This window comes from Dysidea avara, chromosome 2 (genome assembly GCF_963678975.1).
Source record: "Dysidea avara chromosome 2, odDysAvar1.4, whole genome shotgun sequence".
NCBI lineage: Eukaryota > Metazoa > Porifera > Demospongiae > Dictyoceratida > Dysideidae > Dysidea > Dysidea avara.
This window is the reverse complement of record NC_089273.1, coordinates 19,664,264-19,691,410: the sequence shown is the minus strand read 5'-3', so window position 1 is coordinate 19,691,410 and position 27,147 is coordinate 19,664,264. Positions and strand designations below refer to the sequence as shown.

The 27,147-nt window shown below is 37.8% G+C and overlaps 2 protein-coding genes across 2 annotated transcripts; both read left to right on the top strand.

Annotated features, from left to right (window-relative positions):
* The first annotated feature begins 6,233 nt into the window (after positions 1–6,233).
* Positions 6,234–8,261, top strand: LOC136247910 (E3 SUMO-protein ligase ZBED1-like). The gene has a single exon (XM_066039730.1). The coding sequence runs from the start codon at positions 6,234–6,236 to the stop codon at positions 8,259–8,261; it is 2,028 nt and encodes a 675-aa protein (XP_065895802.1).
* Positions 8,262–16,659: 8,398 nt separating this feature from the next.
* LOC136247909 (sodium-dependent proline transporter-like) lies at positions 16,660–26,896 on the top strand. Its single transcript, XM_066039729.1, has 7 exons — positions 16,660–16,713; positions 23,896–23,959; positions 24,630–24,832; positions 25,991–26,045; positions 26,231–26,315; positions 26,397–26,541; positions 26,635–26,896. The coding sequence occupies exons 1-7, from the start codon at positions 16,660–16,662 to the stop codon at positions 26,761–26,763; spliced, it is 735 nt and encodes a 244-aa protein (XP_065895801.1). The 3' UTR covers positions 26,764–26,896.
* Positions 26,897–27,147: the final 251 nt, after the last annotated feature.

Below are 27,147 nucleotides of genomic sequence, written 5' to 3'. Positions count from 1 at the left end.
AGCATACTTAACCACCAATTAAATGCCTGACTACATATTATAACTGATTGGCTATACAGTGAAACCTTGATTATCCAAACTAATTGGGGGAAAGGGTGTTCATATAATGGATCAGTATGTAAAATTGAACTTCCATACATTTATATACAGAGCTTTGCTCAACAACTCTAATAAAGCATACGTTTTTGATAAAATACCCTAAATGAGCAGTCTATTTAGTGGCCGGAAAATCTAGAGTTTGGTTAATTGGTATTTGGATAATCAAGGTTTCATAATCATATCACCAACTTATTATCAAACAGTATGGTAGTACTGTTTAATAGGGTTTCTACCTAAAATGACACCACACTGTACCTAAAAACCATCATTGAAATATTATATGGGATGAAATCATCTTTACAGAATAGTCTTGCTCCATTCAACATTAAATACGGCATTAAAAACAAAGACAACAATTACAGGTGGTCAGAGATAAAATTCTTTTTACAAAAAAATATTCAAAACCTGTTTTGTTGGTCTGCCTGCCCCACTGCTCGCCTCACAGATCAGCTACAAGGCTAGAGGCCAAATGAAGCAATGCACAGCCACCATTTTACGCCACAACAATAAACTCTCTGCCTTTTGTGGTTCCTATGAATGCCTGTCTTAAATACGTGCTTTGGCATTCATTTTATCTACAAATACATGGTCGCCTTCTTCTTCATGCCTGGAAACCATACCAAGGATTAGCTTTCTGTATTGACACTCTTTTTAAAGGAATATACAGTGGAACCTCCCTTATCCAGACCTGTATTATCCATGCACCTCCATTGTCTGGACAGTTCAAATTGGTCATGTGGCTTATATGTACACAGTTTATTGACCATAATGAAGTTTGGTTTATGTGAAAGCACAAGGAGGGAACCTAAAGGTTGCTGTTTACCTGCTTGGTTGCTAGGTGATAATGCATTTTTACAGCCAAGGTGAGTGACCATGAATGCTCTGTAGTGACTTCCCCCTCTGCCCACCAAACTACATATAGAGCACAAACTGATAGCAACAACAACATTATTTTTATTTAAGTTAAGTCGCTTTAGCATAGTAGCACGTTATTCGTATAGTCAAGGATATTTCAGAGATACAGACAGTAGTATGTACCAGACTGCCTGGTTAAGACAGGTTCCACTGTGTTTACTGTAGATGCTATGAAACTATTTGAGGAACTTCACGGACTGCAGTATCCTTGTAGTATTGAGTAACAGCTACATAAGCTGTGCTTATATTATGATGGTAATGGACCATGCCCATGCACTTAAATGATGATGCCACTCAATGATCTAGCTCCATAGAAAACATGTATTGTACCACAATTTACTGTATAGTAGTATAGCAAGATCAAGATATTGAAATACAGTAGTCATAACCAAACATGCTTTTTATATGTACGAAGCTACGTACAGTATGCTCTAACAAAAAAGTTAAACTAGTAAATAATTTAAAATGAAGTATGGTTCTACATAGCTATAGAACAAGTGATGATGAAGGAGTATCTCTACTTGGTATTTTAAGAGTGTACACTTTGATATAAAAAAGATGGCCAATTTAGGGATTTCCCATTTTGCTACAATGCTAAGTAGGGATTTTCCCTCATAGCTACCATCATTTCTTATTTCACTACTTTTTATAGTAGGAACCCTGTGTAAATAATTCCATAAAATTGTAAAATGTGACTGGATCTACAACAGCGTTGAAACCGGGTCGGGTCATCCAGGTCAACTGGGTCACATTTTCTCCGGGTCATCCGAGTCTGACCCGGTTTACAAATTATTCGGGTCTGACCTGGATTGGATCACGTGAGAAACAAAATTGTTCGTTTGACGACGTGGAAACTTATAAACGCTATCGCGTAGCTCTTTTGTGAGCCACACCCACTTATCACGTTACAAACATACACTCACCCACGCCCATTTATTAGTAAGTGCAGTATGTAGCACGAAACTGAGGGTATCTATGGTGAGGGGTAGCTATTGTTAGTAGGTGATGACCTTTTTTTTTTTTTGGTCTTCAACCTACAGCTAGGCTAAAGTTGCAATTCTAAAAGTCTGGATCTGCCCCTGTTTACTCAGCATGAATCGAATGCTCAAAACGTAGTCTCACTCGCTCGAGACTAGCTGAAACATAGCTCTTATCGCACGCCTTGGCTTTAATTAACCTGGGTCAATCCGGGTCACATCCAGGTCAAATGCGGGTCTGACCCGGATTGCTATCCGGGTCAGTGGGTCATCCGGGTCAGCAGTAGTGACCCGGTTTCAACGCTGATCTACAAGAATCCCATATGTTAGTGCAAGTCTAATTTTACAGTAGAATGCAATAAACGCAATGAGTGAAGTATTTATGAAATCAAAAAGTGAAGGAAGGTGGTAACGGCAAATACCTTAGTACCATTGTGATCCCCAAAGCAAGAGGAGTTTGGAAATCTTAGCTTCATGTCGGTGCTCCCAAGGATATGGAAGATATGAGTGTAAGTCTGCCTTAGATTGGATGAACAGTTTCTCACATTTTCACCTTCGCCCTGGTTGTATGAAGCTAGCAATGGATCCGCCTGTTCATGGGGAATCTGATTGTGTAAGTCAAGTTTCATCTCAGTAGAGGACTGCAATTGTAAGTTATGGCTGTTTAATTAAGTGCCTATAGTATATTTTCCAATCTTGTCATTGTACTAATCAATTTTCCTGTTGAGTTAAGGCTTCTAGAACTGAAACTTTAGTTGACCATTCCTTTGGCTATCTAGATAAAGAAAATGTAATAAAATGGAATTCAAAAATGTGCTAACACTAACATATGGGGTTTTGCGGATCCGGTCATAAATAGTACTATGTTTCAAATTAATTTCTCAACACATTAAGCTATGTGGCTGACCAAATTTCAAATTAACAGTTGTTTATTCCAATAGTTAATAGTCCTTTTCAATACTTGGTAATTCAGATGAAACATGTCAAAAAGTCTAAATATATTTCCAATACAAAGTCCTTCATAGACCACATGCACAAAATTTTTAGAATTTCGTAAAATGTATTACTCCAATTGGGCAAACCATTAAAAAATACAGTGCATATTGTACTTTGTTAAAATACATTCACACCTTACGGTAAACTGTCTTATATCAGTTAGAAACTAAAAGTACATCATATAACACCATACAGTAGTCTGACTAGCCTTCAATAGCCACCTTTTGGCAACAACGTGCGGGTTTCAGTTGAAGCGCCCAATATGCAATGTATTGTGGGATTTGCCCAGAGGGGAAAAGGGTCTTCTGTAGTGTAAATAAAACCTATTTATGTAAATATCAGGCAGATATATATTTTACCTTCGTGCTTCATTCTATTGCCTCTACAAAAGGGCTCAAATAAGCGGCCTAATACACTGCCAAAACTATATTTAGAAACAAGTGTGGTATACTAATGGTGATTTACCTTTCTTCACTCGCATCAACAGTTGTTTTAATGGCCATAGCAAGCACTAAACATGAAGTTTGTTCACTAGACATTACCAAGTAACAATGTGCCTGTACAAATTTGTGGTTTTCAGTATAGAAATCCTACATGATTGTTATTAATTACATTACACAGCTAGTATTCTACAAAAATAAATGTATTTGTATTGATACAATATTAGCTTGTAATATAACATTAATTGGGAAGGCAATACACAAACAGGGCTGGAGAGGACAACAAAACATGCAGGCATGACAAGATCAGAGACAAAGTGGACAATAAGCTTGTATCCCAGTGAAATAGTCCGTAAAATTGAAAACAGAAAATGTGTTTGTTCAGATCCGAGCAACAAAAAGCTCAACTAAGAGGGAGGTTGTAGAGACAGTAGCCAACAAACATTAAAAGATACCAACATGGAACTATAGGGGAGAAGTAGCATCTCAGACCATATTGTACAAGCCCAAACACCACAAGTCATAGAGTGGATATACATACTCGATTATCAAAGGCAACAGAAATTAGAAACCAACATGTAAGATTTATGACAGATACTTTTTTTAAGCCAGTGAGGGTTGATATAGTCGATAAAGAATTGATTTCAATTGATCCCAATGGCTGCTGTACAATATCAAATTATAGTCCCCCTGAAAATATTATGGAAACACTTTACGTGAAACAGCATTTCAATGTTTCTTACAAAGCATACCATGTACATGATTTACTCATCTCTCGTGCTGGTGTACTATTAACAAAGAAGCCAAAAAAACTTTTTATGATATGTTTATACTACACCAGGACCATTCGGTACAGCAGTCACTTTGAAATGACTTAGTGTAAAAATTGAAAACTTAGTACAAAACTACCCAAGCATAAAGAACGCATTGTGTATATGAATCAGAAATAACTGGTGATGATACCTAGTTGAACAGTTACAGACCAGCAATACTTTAGAGGGCATAGACACATTTATTCTACTTGTAACATGGTGGGCCACAAAAAGAGAAAACACCCCCAGTAAACAGTTACTAGGCAACATAAATGTGTATGTGTACATAACAATAAACCCTTTATAATACCCTTGCAACTTAAATAAAATAAGACTTCGCATCTCAACTGGTGCATAAGCAACAACACTACTCCACTCAGTGACGATACCACCACTCTTAAACACCAACTGGTGTCTTGCTCCAAATACTTCATTTTGATGGCACCGTCTTCTTGTAGCTGGTAATGAGGCTTTGCTGTGAGATTTTTAAATTGAACATTACAGTTTCCAGTTCAACATAACGAATCTTCAGCTCCGTTCAGTCCCCTGACATACCATTCTTCACCCAATAAATTAGTATAGTCTTGACAGCGATGGAAAGCCATACATTGCTGTCTTACCCCTCGTGAGTTTTTGGATGGCTCGGTGGGCCAGTGCCTCAAAATGCAAAAATTCAATGCTCATATCACTAATATCATTAATAGAACAACATGGGTCACACTTCCTACCAGAGGATAAAAACACATACAAAGACAACTTGATGTTACAGACCAATTCTTCAACTTCCAACAAATGAAATTTCCTCGTAATGGGTGATAGCTGCTCCTGTCTAACGATGGCACACCATTATCAGAACAACCATCGTCATCATATAAATCTATAATAACATCATCGCTTCTCCACTTGTCATGTTTCAAGCTGTAACCAATGTACTTCACTTTTACTTGGTCTTCATTGCCTACAACCAGTACAACACATGACAATTTTAATAACCATTTTAGCAGCCGTGTTGCTGTACATATAGTGACTTGTTAAATGGGTTTCAGCTCTTGATAATTCCACTTGCTGATTGAACAATGGTCTTGTCAACATTCTCATACAAACAAGGCAGGGGCCCGGAAGGAGGGCCAGAGGCAGTTCAAAAAAAATTAGAAAGAAAAGCATAGGGATGAATTAGGCCACGTTATGAGCTATTCAGGTCTCAAAACTGGCTAACTGGCTAACTTATTCAACACCACGAAGCTGTACAACCACATACAGCCATCCTCAGGCTGACTAGAGCTTCATTAAGTCCCCACAACACATGTATGGATCGCCACTGGGCTTAGGAAAAGCAGCCAGCAAAACCAGACTGCTCAAGTCTAGCTGATTTTGATTGTGAAATTAGGTGGTCTATTCATGTAGCTTTGTGTTCTGGGTGAAAATTCCAATCTGCTGATTTGAGCGATAAGACCGGTTTTCTCAGACTGGATCACAAATATGCTAACATATGGGGTTATTGCAGACCTGGTCACCTAATCCTTTATTGTGTATATAAATGACATGTCATGGTAAAAAGATTGACATACTCTAATAGAACTGTCAAGGATTAACATGATTGTTTAGTTAGAGTATATTAGCAAGTTTTACAGGGATCTTCCACATACAGGGCTGTACATCAAATTCAGTGCTATCACGATATGAAAAACACTATATCATATATCACCAAGGTTTGATACAGAATATAACATTAGAAACTGTAAAATGGTACTACATTTTATTAATGTTACGCGACTATCTTTTTTCTTAACAAAAAGTCACTATAGAGAGCTTATCTATTAGTTAATGTAAGGATCCTTAGGTAAAATTGAACCATCAACACACAACTTAACTAAATATCAGACACTATGCTACATATTGCCACCATCAAACAATATGATAGTACATAGTAGGCTTTAGGCCTGAGCGATTATATCGATTCTATGATTAATCACGATTGCCACTGAACAATCGCGATGTCGATGTGTATTATAGAATCATCACGATGTTATGATGTCACACGCATGCGTATTGGCGAATTCAAGATGGCGACGCATTCTTTCGCGGAAGAAGATTTAGTAACTTTGTTACCGTTAGAGAACTCGACCAGTGTTGTGTGGAAGCATTTCGGCTTCCCCAGCAGAGATGAGAAAATGATAGAACCTGATAAGAAGAAACGAAAACGTGTTTTTTGTAAACTGTGCAAACGGGACTACTCTTATGTTGGGAATACAACAAATTTGTGGCAGCACTTGGAAGAATGTCACGTGGAAACCTATCGAGAAGCGAAAGAAGAAGCCAAACAAGCCAGTGAGAAGGAGTCGTCGAGTAGTACTACTGCTACGAGTGTTTCCATGGCCAGCAGCGATCAACCGACGATTGATTTAGTGATTGCTCGAAAGCAGCCTTACCCTCGAAACTCCGCGAGGTTGAAAGTTTTGAATGATGCAGTCTGTTATTTCATTTCGAGAGATATGCACCCGTATCAAACTGTAAATGACACTGGATTTCGAGCCATGTTAGCTGCCTTCGATCCCCGATATGTTCCCATGGACCGCAAAACACTAGCCACTAATTATATTCCCAAGCTTTATGACAAAGAAAGGGAACGGATTTGTGGTGAGTTGTGTAGTTCTGAAATAAGTAGCTATGCACTTACCACTGATGTTTGGACTTCACGTCACAATGAAGCCTACACTGGTGTGACGGTTCATTTTGTGGCTAAATCTTTCCAGTTAAAAGCTTACCTGCTAGAAACCGTTGAATTTCCAGTGGCTCACACAGGTGTTAACATCGCTGCAGAGCTACAGCTGGTACTTGATAATTGGAAACTGCCAGAAGACAACTTATCTGCTGTTACGACAGATAATGGCAGCAACATTGTTGCTGCCTTTGACATCACAAGATGGCTGAGGATGCCATGCTTTAGTCATACTTTGCAGCTCGCTGTTGAAGTAGTGCTTAAGCTTCCAGAGGTATCACGAGCTTTAGCTAGAAGTAGACAGCTAATTGCCCATTTCAACCGCTCTTCAAAATCTACTTACCTTTTTAAACAAAAACAGATTAGCCTTCAGCACAAACAATTAAGTTTAGTTCAGGATGTTAGTACCCGATGGAATTCAGCCTATTACATGGCAGAACGCCTGTTATCCCAACAACAGCCACTGTGTGCTACCCTGTTAGAGTTACATAGAGGTGACCTGATGCCATCTGATACAGAGTTCAAGACCCTGGAGCTATTTGTAAAGGTAATGGAGCCTCTTGTTGAAATAACTGAATCCATTGGTGCACAAAAGTGGGTAACTATCTCTGCAGTACGTCCTGTGCTTTATAAGTTACTTGAAGTATACTTCAGACCGAAGGAGGGTGAAAGGATTACACAGCTAGAGAAAACAATGAAGACAGTCATGCGTGCAAACCTAGCAGATCGTTACAAAGGTTCAGTGCTGAAATTACTAAACAAAGCTGCATTCTTAGATCCGAGATTTAAGGCACTGTCTTTTCTTCCAGATGATGACAGATTAGATGTGATTGCTTCTATTGAAGCAGAGACAGTTATGGTGGCACAAAACATTGCATCAAAAGATACAGAATCAGCAGTGAGTTCATCTGCAGAGTCTGCAGAAGCAACTGAAGAATTGGACTTACCTCTTTCAAAGAGATGCAAAGTAAGCAAAGCAGAAAAACGCCTCCTTTCTTTTGTCGATGACATAGTCAAGTCTAAACATCGGGGTACAAGTCCTGCTGAAAAAGCAAAAGCTGAAATCCACAAATATGTAGATGAAGAACCAGAGGCTGAATCACCATTGGTTTGGTGGAGGATGAACAGTGCAAGGTATCCTTGTTTGTCATATGTTGCCAGAAAGTATCTTGCTATTCCTGCAACGTCAGTACCAGCTGAGAGGGCATTTAGCCTAGCAGGCCATATTGTTAACCAAAAAAGATCAGCCTTGTTATCTGACAACGTGAATAAACTAGTGTTTTTGGCAGAAAACTTACCGTGATTCATACCAGTTAAACTATACCAGAATACTATACATGATTTTGATAAAGTGATTGTATTGAACTATAACTGCTTATGGTCTTGTACTTTTTGCATTGAAATGTTGTACGCAAGTTCATATTGTTTTTTCTTTAAAATAATTCATACAAATTATGACATACAGTGTACGTACATACAATGTTGCATGTCAATGCATGTGAAGTTATAACATCGTGATGGTTATCATAATCGTGATATGTTGCTTCTTACAATCGTGAAAGTAGCAAAATTTCACAATCGCTCAGGCCTAGTAGGCTTGAGCCAATTATGTTTTGAAATTCACCTATTATACTTTTGAGCAGTGCTCAAAAATCAAGCCTATTGTGCTCAAAACTATACTCTTAAAATCCAGATTATGCTCGAGAGCTGACTATTTTATTAGAGTATATCTGCATATCCTGACTGCTGTATTAGAGTAAGTGACTGTTCTGTTAGAGTATCTCGATTCAGTCGAGAAATAGTAAAAATAATAACACTGGAAGGTTTTTGATATGAAATGAGTAATAATGTGCAGTGTGTTCATGTTGTGCTGTATTTTTGGCACGCGATTGCATGTTTTAATTAAAATTCTTGGAAATCATCCTATTATGCTGGTATAATGCTTGATGATTTTGCTAGTCTATTATGCTCAAAATTATGCCGGCATAACTGGCACAAGCCTAGTAATTAGTAGGGACCACAAAGGTGTGGGCATGGCTCATGAAAAAACATCACCCAAAACCAGCCTCACTTTTCCCTGATGACAATGAGGCAGCATTGGTTAGGCAGAACTAAGCCCAAAATATTTTCAACAAGTTGCTACAGAATTTTAAAAAATCAGATTTTCTAGTGACTACCTGACTGACTGAGTAACTGACTGACTAGATAACTGACTGATTCCTTCGGACAAGCATAATTCGCTAGTGGCTAAGGCTACAGGCTTGATTTTTCACTGTTTGATATCACTTCAGCCGGACACTATTGTTACAAAACAAGGCAAAAAAACAAAGCTACAACATAACTTAATTAACAAAGAGTAGATTCAAGAGATAGTTATTGGGCACCTAGTACAGCTTCAATTTATTCCCTTACTTTTTTGTAACATCATAATGTCCACACATACTGCAGTAGAAAGAAGAATAGGACCAGGTTTATTGTTTTTGTTCGAATGAGTGCCCCAACTATTAATTACGGAAATAGAAAAGTGATCATTAACCTTCATTTTCAGCGATGTTTAGCCTGTTACACAGCAAGAACATTATGAGGAGGACCTCTGCAATCAATCCAGTTAAAAAGGAAAACTCAAACAATTTCCAATACAAACGTAGGGAAGCCATCACATAGTGCTACTGCAAATTGACACCTTGTGCTGTCAGCAAAGATAAATGGCATATACATAAAGGAGGACACAGGTACATAAGTCTTTGAAGCATGAATTGTACATGTGGAATGCCATACGACACTGTTGGGCTGAAGCACTTTGAACAGTGTAAAAATCATTCACATAGCCTTAGACATTATCAAGTTCTCATATCAAGCAGTTGGTTGGTCGGTCACTTTGTACAGTAAGTCAGTCAGTCGGTCAGTCAGTCAGATGGTATGGTGAAGATTCCACTTATACTCTGAAGGCACTTTTGGACTCTGACCAATACTGCCAAGGCACCTGTAAGGTTGGTGTATTATTGGCCAGGAAAACCCATTTGGTTATAATATGTTTAATATTTGTTATATACATTTATAACTATAATTCAATGGCGGTGATGTTCATACTATATATCAGGGATCATGAAGGTTTGAAAATAGACAAATTGTTTAGTACAGTTGATATTAAAATTATAACAGGTTGGTGAACACATCACTCATACAAAGGGATTGTTAATACTGGAAATAACTAGTGATTATAATTGAATAACATCATGTGATATATCATGTGATCACATCACTACTAATCCATACCATATTTTACCAGTTAATAGGATAGTTGCTACACGATAGAATTATAGTCACAAAAGCTGCCTTTAAAAATTAATGAGAGCCACTACTTGTATCTGAATACTCTGATGAAAGTGTTGTTAGTATTACATGTAGTTTGAATTCAAATCCATACAAAGGATTTACTTTAAGCCAATTGCCAGTAAATTTTGGACAAAAGTATTGAAAATTGGTAATATGAGGTCAATCATTAAAATAATTCATATAAACACAACTCTACCCAAGCTCGTAGTAACTACCCTCAGTTAGTAACCAGATTCACTTGAATACTATAGTAGCCACAGCTATAAACTGGGGTATGGTTTTGTGTTATACTACCATATAGAGCTCGGCAGTATTGAAATTTGAATACACGGTATTAGTAACAGGAAAATATTGCGGTATATCAGTATATAGTTAGCTTGTTATACTGTAGTAACTATTGCATCATTTCTTGGGCCTAGTATGAAGCGGTATCATCCCAAAACCAAAATATATATAATAGTTCAGTACAAGTAAGCATGTGTCATAATGTGACAACCTCAAATTTTTGTTTAGGGCGTGTCTGCTAAACCATCAAAAAATTGGATAATTAAATCCCGAAGGCTGGGTTAAAAACAATCCTATACTGGTATTCATCAATATACTGGTAATTCAATATATCAGTTATTAAACGCTGTCACGGTATGATAATCGGTTATGATAATTTATCACGATAAACGGTATTACCGATATATCGCAGAGCACTACTACCATATTATTATACTGGATTAGTATGTAACAATACTCACTTCTAAGTCAGCATTTATATCAATCTTGTTGTCCACTATAACATTTCTGGTTGTGGTGGAGTCACCACTCTCAATAGCACTTATCAGGTTCTTCTTTTCATCCTACAACAAATATGTACTATTGTTCACACATGTATCACATGACCTTCACCATACCCACTAATTTCACAAATAATAAACTAGTTTCACAACACCTTAATACCAACCCTACATGTACCTGTATAGTACAATAGGAAATGTATATGGTGTACATGTTGTGATCATTTGTAATTTTGAAACTGGGAAGAGTCCTACACAGGACTACAGGTATATACACATATTGAAGCCTTTGATATGTAGGAGTGTTAATAGTGGAAATGAAGAATTTGGTAGTTGCTACAATAAATCATTCTTAACTGACACTACAGTAGGTTGTGTCATAACACGGTACTAGTATATATTGCTGTGACAACTGGACTGTCTGTGGATTATAAAACTTCTTTCTTCAAACTATTAGACTATCTACAGACATGTACACACAATTACTCACATTGGTTGGTTTCCTTCCTCTCCCACGTTGAGCCATACCAGCACTACTACTATAGTAGTAATAAAACATCTCATAATGTGTGCTCTATACAACATTATAATGTACACACATGTTCAGACCACAACACAATCATTAACAACACAAACTGAATTACTCATACTCAATCATTATTATGACACACATACATACACATCTAATGGTAGGTGTGTGTACACCAGTGGTTCAGGTCACCTGGGTCACATTCAAGTCATCCAGGTCTCACCCACTTTATAGAATATTCAGGTCTGACTCAGATTGGATCACATGTGAAATGTGTTAATTAGTTTGATGATGTGGAAGTGTATTAACCCTTTAGGGACCAGCATGGTACATGCACATCCAAATATTGACCTTACCTGAAAGACCACTGTCGTACATGTACATCCTAGTGAATAAAAAGTAAACAAAGAGGTGTTACTTTGCATCGATTGAAGCTACGGCCTTGGAACAAAGACCATTTTATTCGTCATTAGTAGGCGATTCTTTTGATGTACAAGGCCAATATACTACGCTAGTGAAAATTTGTAATCTATCTAAAGTTATTATGTTTACACAACAATAAACCAAACCTTTTAGGATTCACTCCGTAACTTCCTCTCTGATTGTCCGATTTGCTTGGAATATAACTAAAAGGTGCTCTTTACTTAGTGAGGAATAAAATGATATTGTATAGGGTAATAATTCAACGGGGGAAAATTTTGACAAATTGTTGCAATTCATCAAATTTTTTTTTCATTAAAGCTCACATGACCGGTTAATTAGAATACTGAAGTCAGCACTTTCGCCAAAATTTCCTCGTAAATATTTGACAATAAGTGAATTCGTCAAAATGTCCCCCTGTCGAATTATTACGCTGTACGGTATACAAAATCACGTGATGGCACACTTTAAATAGAACAAATCAAGGCGTTTTAAAATATTGTGTAATGAAAGATACAGATAGTCAGCAATGTTAAGAAATCACATTGTTGCTTCAAAATGGTAAGTTCTACACACTTATAAATTAGATAGGGCTGTTTGCTATTGATAGGCGAGTTTCCCCATATGTGACCCAGTATGGGAAAACCGGGCTTATCGCCTACTTAAAAGTATCAAGAAATGCCGGTTTTAAGTATTTAGTGTGTTGTAGCTTACCAATGGTTGAAGCTATGTGTACCAAATTTTCACACGTTTTACACTAATTCCTTACCTTCCAGAGCATCCACTGTGCAAGTAGCCAACAACTAAGTTTCCCGCCATTTTAGACTGAGGTTAACTGTATCAGGCGAGCTGCAAATTGGGTGGGAGGCGGGGGCCCTGGAAGGCGGGAAAGATGGTGTTTAAAAATTGAAAAGGAAGACTACGGGATGAATTAGGTCAGGTTTTGGGCCATTGAGGTCTCAAAACTGGCTAAAATGAAAGGAAATTCACAGCAGAGGTACTTATTCAATACCACAGAGCTGTATAGTCACATATAGTCATCCCCAGGCTGACCAGAGCTCCATTAAGGCCCCATATCACACGTACAGATTGCCACTGGGCTTGGGAAAGCAGCCAGCAAAACCACACCACTCAAGTCTAGCTGATTTGATTGTGGAATTAGATAGTTGATTCATGTAGCTTTGTGTCCTGGGTGAAAAATCAAATCTGCTGACATCGGCGATAAGACTGGTTTTCTCAGATTGGGTCACATATATAATGCATTAACCTTTACTACTTCTTGGAGTTCTTTTAGTGCTATAAACTTGCGAAGTAATAGAATTATTTCATAAATTTATGGGTTTTCAGGGTAGGCACTGTGTAAATTACTGTGATCCTTACTGTAGTCCATCGTATCTAGTCCTGCTTCAACCCAGATTCTTTATGAGCCCCACAGCCACTTATCAGGAGTATGTGTTACTGTCTGTAGTAAGCCACTCCAATTTATCAGAGTATATGTAGGTGTATTACAGTCTGTAGGTATGCATGAATCTATGTCCATTGATACCTGCAGGCTACTGTGAAGCCACGCCCCACTATTATGAGGTGGTCTTTTTCAGAGGTGGTAACTAAGTGAAGTTTTACTGTAACACATACCACACAATGTCAGTTTTTTTATCTCTGATCATACCTTTCACCACAAAGTCTACTGGAGACTATACATGGACCTGTTAAAACTGGTCATGTTGGGACATATTGTTTTCAATTTTCATGAAACACTTTTTATCCCTTTATGATTTGACCATGTAATTTCAGTTCCTTATCATACAGTATGGTAGTATTGTATAGTAGGGATCATGAAGGTTTGTACCTTCTTATGGAAGATATTAACTACACATCATCCTCACAACACCTTCATGTCACCTTGTTAGTATTGGTTAAGTGTAATTAAAAGAATGGTGTCTTCCTTTGTGGGTTGTATACTTCCATTAAAAAACAGAATCTTGCAGTAGTGCTTTTCACTAACTGACAAACAGACCTGCTTACTTATGTACTGATGCTTTCAGACAAACATAACTCAAAGCTACATTTATTTCACTGATAGACGTCACTTCAGCCTGACAATAACCTTATGGCATATCACAGTATGAACAATTCACACATCATGAGCAGAGGGGTAGGTAACAAGCCAAAACCGTCCATGAAATTTCAAATCTTGAACTTAAGGGTTCAGCGGCATCAACTCTACCTGAGGTAGGTGTTACTATGACAAGGAATTTTACAACATCCTTAGCAAATGACCGTGGAGATGTTGCAGGCTTCTTTTGGGGGGTCTGTAGTAACGTTAGATTATATAGAACGACTCTACACTTAGTTCAATAGTACACACTTATCAACATCTAATAAAACAATAGTATATCAATACGTACAATTACGATAGTGCATGCGTACAACTATTATTACATCATGACACTATTCCTTCCTTACAAAAAAAAATACAACATCATGACACTCTTCCTTCCTTACAAAAAAATCTAATGATACATACAATCACTAAAAAGGGTTACAATAACAAATGATAACTAAATGTCAGTCTTAAAATGTCAGTTGCTCAGGTGGTTTGATATTTCTCCCTGGCTGTCCTGTAACTAGCTCACTGGAAGGTTCACCTGGATCAGTAAAGGAAACAGGTGATAACTGAGGTGAGTCATCTTTGTGAGTAGCAACACTGTCTGAGTTGTTTGGCATTGTTTCAAAAAATATTCTGATGATTAATGCGGCTGTTTATGCTGGTCATACAAATTGCCATCTATTTAGAGCTAACAGAAGCGTACCAAAACTTGTGTAAGACATTCCGGATTTCCAAATGGGTTACATCTGTTTCGTATAAAATAACACCGTCGTCTAAACAAGGTGCCATAACTTCTGCATACTCTGGTTTACAGACACGAAGTTTGGTTTATCAGATTCCTTGATGAAAGGCGATTGATTCATGTGTAAGTTCTTTGTGTAGTGATGAAGGGGAAGCTAAAAAGGAGCCTTGTACCATACAATTTATGTGTTCAGAATGGCCGTAAAAACACGTGTTTTAAAACATATTTCTGTAAACTAACCTGTTTAACAATTTGTACGGTCGGAGTCTTATTAAGCATCCTTCGCTGCGTACAATGATACCAAATTTAGCGAATTTTGTTGAGGATAGCAACTTGTAAATTGGGATTTTCCTGCCGAGATGAATAAATTTTCCAATTGGTTAATGTATGGAGCGCGTATTATGTCATCATCAGCAGTAAATAACTGTTGCTATGGCAACATTTCCCATTTGTATGGTCGGAATTGGATGGAGAAATTCAAGGGCTTTCTTTAATTGTACAAATTTGTTAATTGTATGGTATGCTGTAGAGATTTTGTGAGTTAAGGGTTGTAAATTAGTGTTTTTGTCTGTAGTGTAAAATACATGTCTTTTGTATTGGACAATGAATGACAAGGAATAATGAGATTTTATAATCATCCTGTTTACCAAGTTGAGGTTTCCAAAAAATAATTAAACAGATATTAGATTTATTTAACGCATAATTCTTAATTTTTATAGGTTAAACGAAAACTTTTAATGTTGACCACCTGAAAATGCTTGATTTGACAAATCCCATACATATGTTTTGATATGGTTTGAGAGCAGCCAAAGGAGAAATTGTCCTTAGCGTCTCTGCCTGACGTTCATGATAGGCCAGGCTGACATGCAATGATGGTTCCTAAGGCCATACTTATTTGATCTTATGTTGCGCGGGCCCGACCGACTACATTTTTATTCAAATGAAATAATTTTGAAAATCACGTGTGCGGATCACGTGTACTTAATTAAAGACAACACATCATCACACCCTCGTGATATAGTCCAAAAGGGACCATTAAAGATCGTCCAATGCTCTAAAATTGTAGAATACGATGGGAAAGCTCTTTTGGAGATATCTGATACTGCTAGAAGGGTATGAAACCTAGATTTTTAACTGTGTATGTACTATTATAGCTACATTCATTATTTGCATTTTGTATGCTGGTGTTTAAAATTTTTATCATTTTCAAACCGACCTACCTACCCAAATTTAAAATAATTTTGCCCGCGCAACATAAGATCAAATAGGTATAGCCTAAAGGAACTTCAGACTAGCTTATCAATATATCGATGTAATACAGAACGCTTATTGTTTCCAACTGCAATTATGATTAGCCATTTACATCATGCACAGCGAACAGTTTATCAAAGAAAATGAAAGCGAGCGCTTAAGAGATGGGTTGGCTTGGTCTAGCGCACCAGACTATAACGCCCTTCCCGCACACAAATACTTTGAGTGGAGGACAAACTGATCGGGTTCACAAATTACTAAAACTGACCCGGTTCACAAATTACTAATTTTCCTGACAACAAGGGACAATGACACTTCTCCCCGAGGGATGGTTGGGGCACGATATTGATAGGTTCATTACCGCAAATGCTCGCACAAATACCACACAATATTCCCCATAATAGACAACTAACACATACACTTACCGTGTATACTGAAATAGAACAGTGGAGATCGAAAGGTGGTCCGGCTTCTCCGCCTAGTCGAACTAATTGACACCGACACGCCCTTAATATCACGTGATAATTGATGGAATCTGCCTCGGAATCTGCTGACCTGAGGACTTCGCTTCGCTACTACAAGGTACATATCAGACAGTAACCTGTGACCTGTAACCGACTAATGATTTAGCTAGCGTGTAAGTAGTGTAGTACACAATGTGTTACGAATAGCTTATTGTTTAATACGAGGTTTAATACGTTCCTGACTAGGCCGGGACCCGTCGATTTTACCGGCAAAATTTTTTGGCATAATGGGTCGGTAAAAACAATGCAATGAACAAAATGCTGGCATCAGGGCCGGAGCCCAGAGATTTTGAGCGGTCCGGCCATCCATGGACTGCAATGAAGGCATGAGACTATTTATTGATCTGATGTGATTTTTAGATTATCTGCTTTCATGTGATACTCAATTCAACTGCATGTGATAAGTACACACAGCATGCCAAGCTAGTGGGGTCTGGGGGCATGCTCCCCCAGGGAAAAATTTTTGAAAATAGATGCTCTGAAATGGCATCTGGAAGCTATTTTACTTGCAAGGCCTCTTTTTCTTTTTTGTTACAATAACATCAAGGATATATCCTGCAGCTGGTAATTTTGCATATCTAATTTTACTTTAAAATTTTTTGAGAAAAGCTTAATTCTTTGAGATACAGAAGCCATTGGGATTGTATATTGCTAATGCATGCATGATCGATTAGCCCAATGCAATGCCATGCAGACGACGCACTGGAACTTTTGAGTGATTTGAACTGAGACAATTAATATACATGTAATGGCTATCTAAGTAAAACAGTGCCTATATTCTATACCAAATGCTCTATTAGGCCACTCCAAATAAATTCTCTGTTTCCCGTCCTGGACTCTGGCATATTTGCATGCAGGCGGGCAGCCATTTCCATTATTTCATTATAAGATTGGCTAGCTTTTCAAGCCATTATTTTCCTGGCACAGCCAAAAAGGCTGCATAAAACCATGCTTAAACTTGTTCCTTCCTTTGTAAGTTGCAAAAATAACACAAACGTGAAGTTCTGCCGACTTGATAGTACTGCTGACACGTGCGCTGTCACTGTTTCAAGATAGCTTTTACTGAGCCTATCAGTATGCAAGAATAACCGGAAAATAATGGAAAGAATACGGAATAATGGAATATTTAGAGCTGGCAGTAACCAGATGCAGGCGGTGGACGGGAAACAGAGAATTTATTTGGAGTGGCCTTAGAGTATTGCGATGACTGTTCTGTTAGAGTATATTATGATGACTGCTATATTAGAGTATCTCGATCTTTTTTACAAATTCAAATAGCTGAAAAGTGCTCCGGCCAATGCCGGACCGGCCGGACCGTGGGCTCCGGCCCTGGCTGGCATAATAGGTGCAATTTTTGTTAAGTGGACATAAAAATTGCACAAAAGATCGAGATACTCTAATAGAACAGTCAGACGCAAGCTTTTCATGCATAAATGCTGGCGTCATACACACCAATGTGCAGTCACACTGCTTGCCTTATGTGCTTTACACACCATATCCTGAAAGTGTGATTGCACTCCAAGGGTGTGCTACTGGTTAGGTGTGTTATGACCACCTGAGTTTTAACAGTGTAGCCTTTTGCGGGCCACACTCTTTTTTTACAGCTTGGCTGTTTTGGATTAGGCCACTCCAAATAAATTCTCTGCTTCCCGTCCTGGACTCGAGCATATTTGCATGTGGGTGGGCAGTCCATTTCCATTATTTCATTATAAGATTGGCAGCATTTCAAGCCATTATTTGCCTGGCACAATCATAAAAAGCTACATAAAAGCATGTTTAAGCTTTTCAAGTTGCAAAAATTGTGCAAACGTGAAGTTTGTGCTCAATAGCACTGCTGACACGTGAGCTGACACTGTTTCAAGATGGCTTTTACTGAGCCTCTCAGTATGTAAGAAATACCGGGAAATAATAGAAGAATACGGAAAAATGGAATATTTAGAGCTGACGATAACTAGATGCAGGCGGTGGACGGGAAACAGAGAATTTATTTGCAGTGGCCTTAGATTATTTTATTAGGATGTCGTGAATATCACCTCTGATATAACACAATAATTTTTTCATCAAAAAAATGTGCATATCCACAATTTCCATATGACTAGAAGTGGGATGACAGGACTCCTTCATGAGGCTACAACTCAGCTTCTGGTGGTTTATCCTGCATGAAACGTACACAGGAGATAGAACAGAAGTTGGAAAAGACAGTGCAAACATTTAGCATCAGGTTAGTTTTAACATAAAACATTTGTTTTGTGCTCAATTTGAGAAAGCATTCATCTCCAAATAACACTGAACAGTATTGAACTGTTGTATATCAATTTGTTGGTGCAAACATTGTGTGACTCTTCTATCATTCTTACCAAAGTGCAAAAAATCCTCTTATCAGTCATAACTTCTCCAACATGAATCAAATCACTTTAAGTACATTTACTACCTGCTCCTTATAACTTAGAGGGACAGCTTCAACAAACTTGAAGCAAACTAAACTTGTGCTTCAATAACACATGGGTACACTATCTGAAGTGATTATGTAACAACTATTGTATCAGATGTTACTGCTCTATTACTAATAACAGTGGCTAAAAAAACTATTTTTATAACTAGCCCTGACCTGCGACAGGGGGAGGGTTGGGGATTTCGGGATTGTCAAGTTGAAGGGACAAATTTTAAAAATAAGAACTACACATAAATGCAAGTGTATTGGATTTCATTAAAGCAGTTTTAGTGTGCTGTAAGAAAGAGTAAGGCAACTTTTAATCAAGGGGTAAACCACAAAATGGAAAATTTTGAAAATGACTATCTCAAGATTGGATCTTTAGGTACTTTTACAGTGGCGTAGCCAGGAATAAATCTTTACTGAGGCAAAGTGTATACATTGATCTAAGTGAAAGGGTCTGCTTCTGACTCACAAATACTTTCAAGTATGGGTGGTAAAACATTTGCAGGTTGACTCTGGTTGGATGGAAGAAACTGTTTTTCTACATGTCATAAGTAATGCTCCAGCTTAGTTAATGCTATACAGTATACCATGCTTCAATTATTAAAGTAGTTTAATTGCATTCAACCGGCATAAAAAACTGAATTACTCCGGAGACAGTTTGAGTGGTTAGGCCATCCATGGAGTCCAACGGAGGTCATAGTCGTGCACACTATACTTTTTATTGACCTGATGTGATATTTAAGTCAGAGATTATCTCTTTCATGTGATGATCAACTGCATGTGCTAAGCATGTCAAGCTAGGGAGTCTGGGGGTATGCTCCCTCAAGGAAAATTTTGAAAATATATGCTTTGAAATGAAATGTGGAGGCTATTTTTTTTATTGTAACTGATCTGTATGCTCAATGTAATGCCATGCCATGCAGTTGACTCATTGGAATTTTTGAAAAGTAATTCAATGCAATTAACATAAATGTAAATAATTCAGACCAAGCAGTGTAATGAGAATGGTGGTTAATCTGTACTGAATGCTCTATTAGAGTATATTACGATGACTGTTCTATTAGAGTATCTCGATCTTTTACAAATTCAAGAAGCTGATACGTGGTCCAGCACCGTGTCACTGTAGGCTCTGGCTCTGCTTAGTACTACAGCCATAGATTCTATTATGTATGTGATACAGTAATGCTGTCTAGTATGAACGTTTGAGTAGAAAATCAGGGGTGCCAAAACTCAGGCCTGCTCAGCCTGCTGTTAATGAGAATTTTTACTGAGGCAGCTGTCTCGGTTGCCTCAATGGTAGTTACGCCACTGCTTTTAGTCAAATCTGTGCAGTAAATTGGAGTAGAGTTAAGATGTGTAATACTTGTGATGCAGCTAGCTATTTTTGTATAAATTTTACAACTAGCCGAATCACCATTTGCAATTAGCCAAAAGTCATTTATAACTAGCTTTTTGGCCACAACTAGCCCCTTTTTAGCCTCTGATTAGACTAATAACATCATACCAAGAGTTAATAATAGTGGAGAGGAGAGTGTCTAACACAATACAGAGCCTCTACAAATGATTCAGCGTGATTCAAAGGGATTCTCTCAGACGTGTTAACAAGTGCACACTGCCGAAATGTGATGATTGCACATGGGAAGAACAAAGAAATGTGATGATTAAAGCAATCTTCACATATAGAATATACTAAAAATCACAGAATTTTACAGAGGAATCCCTTTGAATCACACTGAATCATTTGTAGAGGCTCTGTATTGTGTTGGACACTCTCCTCTCAATTATTAACTCTTGATCATACAGTATTGCTTAATAGTACACATGAGCACCTCAAAATGGTCCTTGTGTCCTCAAAATGGTCCTTGTGTGTGTTTGTGTCCTGCATAATGTGTTCTTGTGTATAGTATAGTGTGTAATATTCTGTATGTACTGTACACATACTTGTGAATGTGAAAGTGTGCATACTATATACAATGGAACCTCACTTATCCAGGGAGTCTGGTATATGCTACTGTCAGAAATGTCCTAACTAAGAAATCCATGCTAATAATTATGCTGCTGTAACTGTTTTAAATGTTATTATTACATCAGTTTGTACTATACACTCTATCATGATTTGGTGTACAGGCTATGTTAACCTCTTTGCCAAAATTATACAACCAAGTACTAAGAATAACATGAAACGCAGTTAAAATTATGTCATAAATAATTAATAATTAATGTTTGAGAAAACTACGAGGCCTAGAGACATAAAGTAACCAGGGATCGATTCATCTGTGAACAAAGGCACAGACGTATTATCGTTGCGCCTGTTCGTGCTAATGACTTGACCATACCTGTAATTCTATATAACGCCCAGTACCACACCCTTGCTTAATTACAGATTGTGCGAAGGAGAAGACTAGCAAAATGTCCATTAAGTGACTTCAGGAGAGCGGGAGGCCACTTTACACGTAAACAAGAAGATTACAAGTAAGTTTTTATGTTTGTAACGTCTCAAGTCTCCATGCCAGCTGCAGACTTTCCAACCTTGGAAAAGTTTTGTGCGGGTGAATCAACCCCCAGCTACCTGTAACTAGCTAAGTGTATGCAGAGCCCACATTCATGAGGGCTGAAAACAAGTATTCATACACAAATTGGTTGTCAAAGTGCATTGCCCCAAACTAAACCTATGTGCTGCTGTTATCTGCAGCTGATTTACTACTGCATGACTGAGCTACAATCATTTTACCTATCTGCTATCCTCGGTGACGGTCCCATTCCATATCATGTGATGCAAAAGTCCGAATAGTCTTTTACTCAACAGGTAGTAGTCCTTTTATGCTTTACACAATGAATCGTCTTTTAACTCCTCAACAGGTAGTATTCCTTTTATGCAATGCACTCTGGAGACTTTGTTAAGACTCATAACTGTACTTTCTCAATCAATGCCTCCCAAATTTAGTGCTCATGCATTACAATAATCATTATATCTACTCAGAATAGTAGAATAATCATCTGTGAACTAACATTGATCCAATGAAATGGTTGAATATCATCGCCAATAAAATCCCGCCATCAGCATACTATTTTAAAATCCTCTCACGTGATTTAATTTAAACTCACAATCATATTAATTGTGTCTTACGTGATGCCCATTCAGATCCTGGTTGTGTAAGTGAAAGCATTAGCGATTTCTGGCTGGAAATTATTTTTATGCAGGAGATGAATACATTTATGCGGGTGAGCGGGTGAAAAGCCTTAAATGCGGGTGAGTTGGAAGGTCTGCAGCTGCCAGTCACATAAAATATTCAATTAATTAACCAAGTTAGCAATACAAGAAAGCATTAAAACACATGTCACGCTCTATACAATACAGTTACATATAAAATACAAGTAAACAATCTTGTCTTGTGCAGCTAGCATGGCGAACTTCCTTTGTGTTTGTGTCAGGCAATTCAATACATGCTTAATCTTTTTTGCCTTTACCTGGCTTAGCTACTAGGTTCTGGCTGGCTTGGCTGTCTTCCTTTATCTAGTTCATCTGGCTTGCATACTCCTACAGTATTGTGTAGCTATTTCCTGCAAGTTGTGTATGCATAATTATAGTGTGTCACCTGTCACTGTGCCATTGCTACACCACTGATGAACCTTATTTAACTATAGTTGATGTTGATAGTTGATACTTTACTGTATATTGGCTAATAATTTTTATCTGTTGATGTTGCCTATAATGCATTGCTGCATACAATACTGCAATAATGCATAGTTCTCTCCTGTATGTTTTGTATACATAATTACATATGTAACCGGATTTGCAAAAAGGTACCTTTTTCACACAGAAAATTTGACCCATTTTTTGAACTTTGAAGTTTCATAACTTTTGTATATTCGCTTATAATTGCCTAAAATTCTCTATGAGTGCAGCTAAAGTTATGGCTACATTTTGAAACTAAGAGCAAGTATAAGGAGTCAAGTGTAACATCATTTTGTTTGCTGGCATGTAAAATGTGCGGAAAAGGTACCTTTTCGCAAATCTGGTCACGTATACTGTGTACACATCACTGTGCCATTACCACACCAATGATGTACTGGCACTTAGCTACTGGTGGCCTTTAGTTACGATGCCACTATTGTGTTGTATCTGTCACTACTGTGACATATTGAGTTGATTTGGGTATCGTGCCTTCACCACCTCATAGCCTCACCAGGGGGGCTGTCACGTTGGTGTATGTACTTGGTTGTATGTGACGCGGTCGTAGATAAAATAAAACAACTAAACACAGTTTAGTGGTGAGGGGAATTCACTACAGAGCATTCATGGTCACTCCCCTAAGCTGTAATATGCAATGTCACCTAGCAACCAAATGGTATTAATTATTAGTAGAATAAACAAGCCCCTTAAGAGGTAAGCAGTAACCTTTAGGCTCCCTCCTTGTGCTTTCATGTAACCCAAACTTCATTATGCTCAATAGACTACAAGCCACATCACTAATTTGGGCTGTCTGGGACCAGGTATGGGTAGATAAAAATAGTGCACCCAGTGACCAAGGATCTGGGACACAGGTTCCCAACTCTTTTTGGAATTTTATACACTTCACAATATTCTATACTTGTACTAGGTACCTCTGCAGGTAGTCTTGCATGGCCAATCCACTTTTTCCTCATCATGGTGTCTCACATGATGTTTAAACCAATCAAAGGGGTCATTGGAAAAGGGGAACATTTGCCATTTTAAATTTTCCATTTTCCATTTTCTAAAACTTAGAATGGCCTGTTTTAGCCATGTGAATAATATTGTCACTGACAACCTGTTTACACTAGCAGGTCGATTCAGCGGAGATTGACTCAGATCAAGTTGGACCGGTTTCAGAGCAGCGTAAACAAGGTCTGGTATGGTGATGTGTTAATTTCTGTTCAATGACTGTCTCAGAAAAAACCTGCGTAGTTTTCACAAGCATACCTTTTTAAATAAAACAAAATTTTAAAAATAATTTGTAGGTGAAATTACACATGCTACAAAGAATAAATATACAAATTTTTGGAAGCAAGTCTCAAAATTATTTGCCATGAGTATCTATTTTAATTTGATCCTATAGCTTCAAAGGTATCCATGTTGTGTGTATTTATTTACAATGTTGCAGACATAGACAAGCTTTTAATTTAAAACACCTTCAGACTTGTATGTGTAAGTGAATACAGGACTAATACTATATCTTGGTGAACATGCCAATTCATAATGAATAGTTTAAGCCAAATCCCAACTCTGTAGACTACTATAAATTAAAGTTATGGCTGTGAATTAAAGTGCTTGTAGTTTATTTTCAGTACAGTCATTATATAAATCAATTTCTTTGCTCTTCCTACTGTCTAATTCTGTAATTCAAAGAGTATACTCACCATAATAGGCTAAACCTTTAGTAACCTATTCTTTGGACACTGTAGATATAATGCCGAGACAATAAATGGAAATTCAGAAATCGTACAAATCATGTGGAGTTTTTGCTGAGACAGTCACATATTTTGAAGAGTATCACAGCCTTTCAATTCCATTTTAGGTGTTTTTCTGATTCCTTACTTCATAATGTTGCTTGCTGTGGGAATATCGTCATTCTACTTGGAGCTCATCCTCGGTCAGAAGATGTGTTGTGGTCCATACATATCATGGTTAAGATATTCCCTCCGTTTTCTGTATTGGGATTACTTCTGTCATTACCATCACCTATATATCCATGTACTACACTGTCATCATCTCATGACTGTTGTTTTATTTTGTTGACTCATTTCATGATTCCCTGCCATGGGAGAAGTGTTGTGGATACAAGGTGGATCACAGGGGCGGATCTAGGATTTATAAAGGGGGGGGGGGGGGGGGGGGGCTAACTCAAGGTACTAATCTCTTGGCTAGAGGTGTGCGAAGCATACTTCCCAGCATGCGAAACATGCTGGAACTAGGGGGGTCTGGGGGCATGCCCCCCCCCCCAGGAAAATTTTGAAAAATAGATGCTAAAATACTGCAATTTGGAGACATTTCCACATAAAATTCATAATAATTATTTTCTGCCTGTAGATATTTTATATACTGCCTTTAGACTACAGATATGGCTCTCTGAAGCATTTTGCTAATGGAAAAGTTTGGGTAGGTACAGACAACCAAGTACATGATGCACCCCTCTCACAATTGCACAACACTGAATAGATGCATGTTAGAATAATAATGTTGAAAGTGGAAAATTTTGAAATTTGAACAATACAAGATTGAATCTGAGAGCATTTTCAATGGAAATTGTGTACCTGAATTAAGTATTGCCATACATATTAACTACACAAGTAGATGAATGAAGCCCTTTAAACAGACCAATGCACTTCATTGTATGTTTAGGTGCAGTGGAAAAATTCCATAACAGAACCAACTACATGTTTCCAGTGAATGTTCTATTAGACTAGTTAGTTGACTGTTCTATTAGAGTATCTTGATCTTGTACACCTCCAATGCTGATCCGTGTCCTTGTAGCATAAACTTTAGCATAAATCCACTGATAATACATTGGAAAGATGTTTATAAGGTGGTTTTATGAGTATTTGTATTATTAGTGATCATATAATTATGCTAAGAAAAAATTTCATTATAATACTCAGCATATTGATCAAGTAAAGCCTAAATATGAAGGGGGGGCTTCAGCCCCCAAAGCCCCCCCCCCCTCCCCCCCCTGGATCCGCCCCTGGATCATACGAACAGAGCAAATGTCAGTTATCATCTAATGATGGGAGTGAGGTTCCTACTACTACTAAAGCTATTGAGGAGTATACTCAGGACTTTACCAAGTGTGTGTATGTATGTGTGTGTGAAGGCTTTGCTTTTTTGGTTTGCGTGTAGTGTAGTGTTGTTTCTGTGTGTCTTGTGATATTATACACATAGTATTCAATACACATTTGCTATAATCTTCAAAGTAAAGAAATCTCTGTAACAAAAGGTGAACCTGTCTCACTAAATACTTGAAATGAAACCATACTGGACTATTTAAATGCATCATTGAGCCAGGATCTCATCTAACAGAACTAAAATTCGATTGCCCTCAAACTGGGTGCAAGTATTTCTACCCCTAAGCAGTGGGAATGTACTCAAGCATTTCCATGCATTTTCCATACATTGTTACAGAAATGGGTGGATTTGGGTGGGGCTGTATGGTTGTATGGTTGTATGAAATTTGTTCGGTTCAAAATATTTTCTTTATATCCCAAAGGTGAGTGAAAGGCTGGAGTTGTAGTTTGTCCTAATAAGAATATGCATAGTCAGTTGTATCTAGGAATTTTGTGTACTACAGGTACTACTGGTACAATCGTGTGATACATGTCAGTGATGATATTGGAGATGATGGAGAATCCAAGTGGCAGTTGTTGATTTCTATGCTTTATACATGGCTGATCACCTATCTGTGTTTATTCCAAGGAATCACGTCTTCTGGAAAAGTGAGTGAGCATGTGTACTACTTTGTGACCTGCTGACCAGCCAGAGATCTCTCTTAGTAATGTGAGTACTGAGTTTCTGTTTTCTGTTTTCAGGTAGCCTATGTCACAGCAGTGTTCCCTTATATAGTATTGACCATACTGTTCTTTAGAGGAATCACTTTGGATGGTGCTGGGGATGGAGTGGAGTTCTTATGTAAACCATATGTGAGTGGTTGTCTATGACAACACCATTAAGCTGTCATGATGAAGTCACTGTGTAGAAGAAGCCTGTAGTAGTGAATACTGTGCCTGACAAAACCTTCCTTGTTGAGTTGCTAGCTTTCAATGGGATTTCAGTACAGAAGGGTTCCTCTAAATGAAGTTAATGTGTCAAAGACCTTTCTTACTATTATGATGGTTGTCAAGTGTCAAGTCCACATAATGTTAACTGGTTTACTTTTGTATCTTTTTGCCCTGGAAAACAACAGAACTAGTCAAGATTATTGTGTATCAATTAGAATATCTGACTGCTCTATAAGAGTGGATCTTTGTGTCATAATTGATATGTTGATTCCATTAACGAGCTTGTACTTTACTAGTTTACTGAGGTTGGTAATCCTTTAATAC